General features: G+C 33.1%; 1 protein-coding gene across 2 annotated transcripts in view; it reads left to right on the forward strand.

The window, feature by feature from the left end:
* LOC117111010 overlaps positions 1-7,254 on the forward strand; it is a 31,466-nt gene extending 24,212 nt beyond the window's left edge. For both annotated transcript variants that reach the window (XM_033253869.1, XM_033253870.1), the window contains exons 2-4: positions 2,550-3,722; positions 4,166-4,406; positions 5,014-7,254. In XM_033253869.1, coding sequence (XP_033109760.1) covers positions 2,550-3,722; positions 4,166-4,406; positions 5,014-5,216 — 1,617 coding nt within the window. In that variant the 3' untranslated portion in view covers positions 5,217-7,254. The remainder of the gene's footprint in view (positions 1-2,549; positions 3,723-4,165; positions 4,407-5,013) is intronic.
* The last annotated feature ends 2,767 nt before the right edge of the window (positions 7,255-10,021 follow it).

The following is a 10,021-nucleotide window of genomic DNA, read 5'->3' on the forward strand; positions in this document are numbered from 1 at the left end:
ATTTTATTGTATTTTTTTTTCTGTTTAAAACATATTTATATCAAGGAGGTAATATATTAAATCTCATAATGATCATACTATTTTTAGTTCAGAATTAAATTCAAATGACGCTTGTTTTGTTTTTTCACTTTCAAATGATGAGAAGTATCAGTTTCGTTATTTTCTATTCTATAATTTTTATCAATTTCAGGTATTTGACAATAATAAAATGTTCACATGATAAAGCAGTAGGCATTGTTTAGATTACAGTAATATGTTTATCTATAAAATGTTAGCAAATGTTTTAATTTTTACTCTTTTTGATTGTTGTTGTTTTGTCTGGTCTAATTGTAATGTTCAAAATTCTAACTGTTCACAAGTTCTTAGGAAGACTAGGTAGGATTTTACTTTCTGTTGATATTGAGACTCCTGTTGATTATATTTTATGTGCCCTTGGATGGAGTAGACTCAATGTGATTTGGAATGAAAAATTACTTCTTATGACTTTCAAATGCTTGAAAGGATATGCCCCTCAATATTCGTCTTCAAAATTTAACTTTTACAGTACTACCCATTCTAAAGGCACACCCAAACAGCCAAACCCATAACAACCTGGATCTTCCAATGTATAATATCAGACAGGGAAAAAGAACTTTTTTACATCGATCATCCAAAAGCTGGAATGAACTACCACACAAATTAAAAATTAATTTTTAAGCGATGTCAACTTTTTCATTCCAAAATCATTTAAAAATAATATTTTCAAATTTTATTTTATTTTATTATTTGTTTTTTTACTTTGGTATATATGTTTCTCATCACTGTACCACTTTGAAAATAAGTACTATAGTACTGAAAGTGCCTACTGTATAAACAAAGATTAAATAAAATAAATAAATGTAAATAGTATAATTTAATTAATTAGAAAACAAAATAATAAAGAATTCAGTATTTGTATTGCTTTATTTAAAGAAATAAACAGTCATAAACTGAAAATTAGGCTATGTTCACACACACACGGCGTAAGGCTGGCTTAAGCATGGCGTAGCGTACGCCTTTGTGTGTGAACTAAGCAGTGGCGTTGTTAAAGCCACTCACTACGCCACGTCCTTGGCGTTTATTAACGCTACCTGCAGACCCCAGATTAGCTAACGACACTGAGCTAACGTCAGTGATGCTTAAATGATTTTACCTCATTTCAAGAGATTGACCAATCACGATTGCAATATATTAGCTACTTTGGTCTCTTTCCTGTGCTCTCTATAAATGAAATGGTATATTGCATTTTACTTAGTTATAATGTATAGGCCTATGATTTGTTGATTTTGTTTTGTAAGATATTTTAACCTATTTAGACTGTCTATTAAAACCTGCAACACCAACAATGCTAGCTGAAAAATCAAAGCAAAATTGTTCATTTAAAATACAATAATCATATAAGTTCACTTCGAACAATTCACAAATTTAGAAGTTTTACTGATGCACTGTTAATTTTACTACAGTTAAAGAACCCGTACATTATTTAAAACTTAAAACTATTCCCCCATAGGCCTATTACTACTAGTTTAATGCCAGCGTTAATATAGCGAACGCCGTTTGTGTGAACACTTTGGAATTTTAATCCGTGAATTAGCTTACGCCTGGCGTAAGCTACGCCAGTCCTACGCCGTGTGTGTGAACATAGCCTTAGACTTTAAAACAAATTTTACCACTTACTGTGATACTGTACATATTAATTGTCCTTTTGGATAGCCTTCAAATTGGATGATAAAAAGTTATGTTTACACTATTGCGCTCTGACACAGACTTGCATTGCTTGCTTTAATATACCTCTATCACACAATTCGTCAGAATATTATATTTGGGCAATGCCACCATGAAAATCATGTTTTGATTAGCACAGTGGTATTAGTTATCAAGTTAAGTGTACAGTACTTTAATTTTTCCCTATAAATAGGCAAAAAATTAGTACTTAACCACCAGCAATTTCCTGAGAAAGTTTACAATCAGAATTGACCAGGAAAAGATTGTGTAAATTAATTTCAAAAATAGAGTACATGTTTCCTGTTATTCTGATTTTACTATTTTATGGCTTGTTATCACATTTTTTAGTAAATTAGTTATATTATAACATATTGATTTTTCTCTGTTCAAGTTGGTAAATGCTAATAATTATCTCCGCTTTCTCCATATTATGTATTTGATGATCATTGTAAAACTTCAATGTGTTGTGAAAGATACAAATGAAAGTATGCTCAAAAGTTTCTTAAAGATGACATCCATTATTTAGTTTACTTTCATTCTGTTCTGGACTGCTCCATTGCTTTGTTCTAAAACTCAGATTCACCAACTCTGAACTTCTGTGTTGCTATACTGAGTCTACTATTTCAGTTTCCCCACACTGTGCTTTACGTTTTTGTTCTCCCACCCTGATACTTCTCTATTCTAGTTTTCCTGACACCCAGGTCCACCACTCTGTTACACAATCATATACCACTATATTTCTTTTCCAGTAATGAATGTTCATTTTGCTAATTAATTCATGTTCATTGTATATTTATTTGTTTTAGGAAAACAAGTCTGTTGAGGAACTCCTTGCAATTGATTTTGAAGACATCAATGATGCAAATAAATTTCAACCCAACATCATGGAAGCATCATCCTTGTTACCATTTCCGGAAAGACACACGCTGTCACCAAAGAATGTACATAATTACTACTCGGGTATCAAAGGATCCCCAACGCAAAAGCCTTATGGCCACTTTAAACCAAGATCTGAAACATTGAAGTGTTTAAAAGAAAAACCAATTAAATCTAAATCTAGAAATATAATTTATTCAAAGTCTAAAGACAGTTATGTTAATAAGCAGCAAGTCAGGCATAATTTAGTCAAGCCCAAGGTTGAGTCAAAACTAATTACAGAAGGTGGTGTAGAGAGAAGTCATTTTCGACACAAGCAGTTATTGTCTTCTAGTTTGCCAAATCACTTTGTTAAAGATACGTACCTGGGTGAACGATCGCTTGCAAATAATGGTAGACAACCAGATGTCCTAGGTTTCTGTCACATCCAGAATAATATTATTGAAGCTTTTACAGAAGAAGGTATTGAAGTTGAAGGTGTCACGTTCATTCAGGACTTTACAACAACACTAAGCAAGCCTGAAGAGCATTGTCTGAAGTGTTTGTTAGACACTCTACTCATGACTAATGAAAATAGAGAACTCACTTGCCAAACTTATAGTGCTTTAAAACACATACAGCGCCATCACAAACTTACCAGAAAAGACTTCCCGGAAAACTGGGACCAAATTATGGACATCATAAAACCATTAGCTAATGACTGCAATAATTTATTGAATAGAAACAGACTTCTCTATTTAGATCTTTTAACAACTGTTTTAGAAGAGGATCTCCACCAACATAAATTAGAGAACACAGTTAGACGTTCTTTTGTGTGGATTATGTTATGTCCAGAATATAAAATGTCCAATATATCCAGTGTTGTGAACTTGTTACTCATGGCTGTGCAAAGAACTTTTGGCAACTGTCAAGATTCTATACCTTTGCTCCCAGAAGAACTTCAACGTATGCAACAGCATGTTGTCTTCTTACTTCAGAAGTTATTAGCATTGTCAGTAAATGTCTCAAGATCCAAGGTTGAAGGAGCAATGAAAATTGCAGAGGATTTAATTTATCCATTCCGTAGTCTTTCAAATATGATGCATAGAAGGCAGATACTTGAGGTAAGCAAACTATTGAACTACACATGTATCGATTTCAGTTGTACACAGATATGGTCCTTTAATATATATCATAAATGTTATTTACTGTAGGTATTACATAAATAGTAATATGCATATTTATGCAGACGTAAGGAAAAATCTACTATTCAAAATCGACTATCACATGCCTGTCTATGTGAACTGTATGCTAAATGTGTAAACCCTAAATATGCAGATAGATGGTTTGCTGTTCAATATTAAGGAGGTACCTGTAAAGTAAAACAAATACAACATTGTATTATTTCAGTAAAGCAGCAAAGTCTGCATTTATCTACTTAATTACATTATATTGAGTGTAGTTGTAACAAAATTGCCATGTTGTTCATGTTCTGTTTGTTTCATATTTCTGTTGATTTCTCGATATTTCCAAAATTGTGAAATAGTTTTGTATTCATCTTTTCCAGACAATAGATTGTGACATTTTACGGCAGAAATTTATAGAGTTATGGCTGGAGAACTGCTGCGAACTCAAAGATCCTAATGGCATTCTACCAGCAGCTAGTGAACCAATGTCTGTTAATAAGATCGTCAATCGTCATTTTAGATTTCAACCGTCAAAGGAAGTTGAGGATGTTAGTTTAGCTTGCGAAGAGCTCAGTTTGGTGCACTACTTACTCTTAAAGTCATACCTCAGAAATTGTGCAGGTATTTCAAAGTTTGTTTCTTCTCAAATTGTCTACAGTATAATAATAATAATGATAATAATGATAATGATGAAGAATATTGAGCATTTAAAAAAACAGCTATTCCTTTATAAAAAGGAGGCTACTCTCCTTGAGAAGTAGTGAAAAATGGCTTTCAACTGCAGTGTCCATAAATGAACTGCAAATGTGCCCATATTGTTTTATTAAAGGTAAACATTTGTTGATTGTTTTTACCCTTGTCATTGTATTAAAGCACACCATTATTGAAAAACTATGTTTTGATGTATTGTTTGTAAAATACAATGATGTTTTGGTACTGACAATGAATATTTCATCTGTGTTGTTGGTCTCTTCAGTACAATATCTGGTTGTTTTATAGGTCATGAACTTATTCCAGTCTTCTTGTATTAGTGGTAATGTGTGTCATCACCTGGAGTCTGGCATCACAAAACATAATATGGATGGTTTCCGAATATCGGTCCTCAAATAACAATTTAACTAAAATTATAATATTGTAGGCATTTTAATAGTACTCTTACGTTTTTATATCGTAGTGCTTTGCGTTAAGAATTAACACTTTAATTAAATAATTATTATATTTGTTTCAGAGAAAATAAACAAAGGCACCAAAGATGATGCAGCTTGTTATTGTGGCATGCAGTTATCAATTGATGATAAAACTTGGCTGGTTGGAATTGGAGACACTGTCACTCAGCTATGTTACCACCTCAAGTCATTTGCCGAATTGACACCAAAGACTCAGTTCTACCTTAACTGCATAGAAGTCTTTCAGGATCTAGTAGATGGTTGATAAAAAGGTCACATAACCAATCTCAGAGGTGTAACAGGACCAGTTTCAGAGATGTCACAGTACCAGTCAGTTCTACCTGAACTGCATAGAACTCTTTCAGGGCTTGGTGGATGCTTTATTAAGAATCAGTCACCCACATGTCTCTGGTGGTCACAAAGAGTTCAAACCAAATATTTTGTCATCACAACAATTACCTTGAACTATGAAGATATCCATACCATTTATTTAAAAACTTGTTTTATTTTTTATTACTCAAATATACAGTACAGTAGCTGTGATTAGCCTTGCTGTAATTTGTGTTAAATCTTTTATCATAAGGTCAGATCATTTACAGACTTTTCAAATTGTTGTAGTTTTTATAAGTTTTTTCCATGGTTTTATACAATTTTATATTTTAGAGTCAAAGAGGATCATTGTACATTAATGATTTAAACATTGAACATTTATTGAAGTCTAGTAGGCCAACTTGTATAATGTGATGAATGTACTGTATGTAGTTGTGTTTGTGTGTATCAGTGTGAGAGTGTAATGGTTTAGTGTGATAATTTGTGCATGAGTAAAGCTCTGTCAACATTATCAAAGTTGATGTGACAAATTTGTGTGATGTGCCCATATATGGGCATGATGGTGTCATATTATATCCAAATATGGGCATTTCCCTTTTTTTTTTATAGTATGGGCAGAGCTTATATGTAGTCTGTTGATGAGTGTGATGGTATTGGTGTATGCAAGTGTATGAGGTGTGTGTCATACATATGTATGGTAGAGAGTGTATGCTTTATTGTTTTACAAATTAAGTTTTAATTTAAATGGTATGCATTTGACCATTTGTGACCCAAACGGGCTGTAAACTCGCATTGCACTGTATTGAGAAACAAGCCTCAATAAACAGAATAGGGCGAAGAATGTGAATTTTGTGTGAATTGAGTTTTTGTGTAATAAATAAAGTATAACTATTAATCTTACTATTCCTGAAGTTTGAGTTTAAAATTCCAATTGTAGGAGGTAAAATTTAGCAATTTTCGGATGGGAGCTAATGAAAAATGAATAGAAACCTGCCGAAAATAAAAGCATTTTTCTCAAAACTTGATTTAAGAAAGTTGATAAGATAAAAATTATTCAAACGGTCATAACTTTGCTTCCAGACACACGATTGAGTTCATTTAACTGTCATTTTAAAGTAAATGATATGTTCTGTGCCATTATAACAAAAACTCATTTTGGCCTGAGGACGAGTTTACAGCCCGTTTGTGAGCTTGGGTCACATTTCTTCTCTCAAGTTATTTGTGCATTAATCACTAAGTGCCTCATCCTTTCACCAGGACCAATCGCTGAACATTTATCATTGTTATTGTTCAATACAAGATCATAATTATCAATTGTTATCATTTTCATTTATCATTCATTTCCAAACATTGTAGAACAGATAATTGATGGGCAGTTTGTTTCAATGTTACTTGAAAGGTAAATATAGACTTTTTTAACTTTAAAAATTTCAGACACAGAAGAAGTTTTATTTGAGAAATGTGTTAGTAGCTGTAACCATGTAAAAGTCAATGGTGGACTTCCATTGGAAATTCATGATAGAAAATGGCTACGAAAGGAATTTGTAAGAATTTTTCATAATGGGAATATTCAACAAATTGCTATACTTTTATAAAGTTTTTTTCCCCCTAATCAGTGATAGATAACCTATAGATAATGTGCTAGTTTTACATGTGTAAAATTTCTGTTTTTTGTAATACAATGCATATGGAATGATGGAAAAGTCTTAACGCTCCTTAGCTTGTATCAAGTTAGCGTGTTAATAATTTTTCCCTTGTTACAAAGAACAGGAAAAATATGCTGTTAAGGAAAGCTATTAAACAAATATTGTTGTAAATATGCTACTGTATTATATATATTTATGGATATTAAATACTTTTGCATTCTTTCATACTGATTTTACCTTAAACACAGGTAAAGTATATATGGAATAATTTTGTTGTGTTTTCTGTGTTGAATGGCAGTGTTGATGATATTAAAATTCTAGTCTAGACTTTTTTTTACAGTGTTTTAATGCAGATTGTTTCGTGAATTTATCTTTAGAACAGGAAAGAACCCTTTATTAAAACAGTAATATTTCTGAAATTTGGTGAGTTCCCAGACTATGAATTTGGCATTTTTACGTTTGAGTAACACCTGAAACTTGACAGAACTTGTTATTTTATTTGGTATTCTAAATAGTTTGTGGTGCATTCTTTACTCATATTGATGATGCAAGTTTTATGTGTACATCTATTTGTATGACCTAACTTTCAATAGTAGAACTAAGGAAAGATTAATAGCATTTATTTTTAGTAAGAAGAATCAAAGTTTAAATTTGAAATTGCGACCAATTTTCCTTAGATTTAAAGTATAACGAATATTCCTGTCGCCAATGCGAAGGCTCAGCCTGATGTGAGCTGAAATGGCACGCAAATTAAACAAAATTGAACCTTGCAGTTGCTTCTATATGCTCATCATAGGAAATCATTGGCTCAAGTTTTTGTGCAATTAGCAAGAGCAAAGTACGTTTTAACTGGGCATTAATCCTCTGAAGACTGGTCGTCTGACATAGAAGGCACTCGTTTATTTGCGTTATATAAATCCATCTATTATTATTATTATTATTATTATTTTATTATTATTATTGTTATTATTATACAGAAATGGCTTGAGGAGCCGGCGATTCTAGAAGATGATTAAATTAAAACAAAGTAACTACCGATCATCAAGTCCTACCAAAGAAAGAATGCTTGTACAGAGTGTGAAAACTCGAGCAGAGAAATTACTCTTAGTCTCGCATTAAAAACTTTCAGATTGAATTTCGTACTTTTCCTACAATATGTAAAAAACGAAATCGATATTTTATTGTAAAATAAATCCGCCAAAACAATATACTACAAAAAAATATATGAGAATACAAAAAAGACCAGTTGGAAGAAAGGAGGTTATTCTTTCTAGGTGGACCTAGTTTCCCGCATGACCCACCCTAATCTAACAAATCGAGGAATATAGATGTTACTTTCAATGACCCACATCCCAACCTAATACTGTAGAACATTCTTTAGTTCAGACGTTGCATCAATAAGGTCTAGTGACACCCATCTAAAACATCAATTACCAAGGCCCAGTTGGTAATTTTAAACCGAAAAATTAATGTGCTGGTTGGATCTAAGATTTATAGAGCAGAGCGAGAGATTCAGGACTGATAAATATTTTGAGGTTAGATTTGAGAATTTTGTGCAAATTTTTAAATATAGGTACATCGTTAATCCGTTTGAGTTTAAAATGCCATAACTACTTTAAGCATTCCAGTGTCAACAAGTTATCCATACAAATAAACAGGTGTAACATAGTTGGATGTTTCCAAAAGTAAATATCCATGAACTTACATTTGAAAGGGGAAAATGCCATTCAAATTGAAAATCGGGCGAAGATTGCTTAGGCCAGCAGCAGAGTGAAATAATCAAGACAAAAAGATACCAAAATAAGATCATCAGCAAATGGAACAGTTTCCGAAAATCTGAAAAACAAGGAAAAAAATTGACCAACTTTAATAGTCTAACTGTTAATTAGGAGTCGAAGGAATACTAATGAAAGAAGTTGGTTGCGGTTGGAGCCAATTGGAAAACCAGGATATGGTGTAGGGCCTATACTGATCGAGACGAAATAAATGAGTTCATAAACAAAGCGAAGGTCAAAAACATACATTTTCTTCTGCAGACTTAGAATGTGAAAAAGAAGCAAATCAGGAATATAGTACTGTATACAAAACTAGAGAAATTAATTTAACACAAATAGTAAAATTTGTCTGACCCCGGAGATTTGAAGTGTTAATTGTCTATTGAACCTTGGAGAATTTCGAGGTTCCATACCATTTAACCATGGAAGAAACATCCATCGTGTCTGAAACCGGGACCCTCACACAAGCATCGGTTTCTTGGTTTTCCGATGCTATCATTATGATTATAATTTACCACTTGAGTGAATTCTCCGTGGCTTAACTACCGCAGGTTCGTCGAACCTGGGCCCCCAAGCTCCAGGGGCCCCCGATCTATAAGGGCCCGCCCCCTTATAAAAAAAACTAATAAAGCAATGCATAAATGAAAATCTAGATTGATAGTATTTGTCTTTACGTAATACTGCACATTACAAGTTAAAATTGCTTAGCAGTGGCGTACCACAGGTTCAGGCGGTTCACAAAACCCCCGATTTCCAGGGTTCCTTATAGAAAAATAATCTAATAAAGCATTGCATAGAAAAGCATTGATTAATAATATTTATCGTTATATTCAATACTGAATTTTATCATTTAAAATTGTTGATTTAACTTTAAAATAATCAATTATACATGCCAAGGCCCCTACAATTGTAAAAATTGTCACTCAAACGCCGATACAGAACGTCATCTATGCAATCATGAAAGACTGACCACCAATAATAAGTTACTAACAAATATCGGTTGTCAGCGAAACTGTCCTTTCTTTTCCCTCTAATGTAAAGATGATTTGCTGGGGCGTTTGTCCATGTACCCTGACTGGGGCACTTTGGATCTCATTAATTCCAGCTTGGACTCAACTTCACTTTAGCCTGCATTAGTCAGTGGTGGCGCCAGGGGGTACTGGGGGAGCTATAGCCCCTCGTCGGGGAAGCATAGCCCCCCCCCCCGTCGAGGAAGACGATAAATTTTGTCGGGGAACAAACAAATAAAAAAAATATGTAATATTCGTTTAGCCACCATATCGTTTGTGTTAACTTTTCATCACAACAACAACCACAAT

The sequence above is a fragment of the Anneissia japonica genome, unplaced genomic scaffold (assembly GCF_011630105.1).
Source record: "Anneissia japonica isolate Jap-2015-1 unplaced genomic scaffold, ASM1163010v1 scaffold573_len2283161_cov171, whole genome shotgun sequence".
Lineage (NCBI taxonomy): Eukaryota > Metazoa > Echinodermata > Crinoidea > Comatulida > Comatulidae > Anneissia > Anneissia japonica.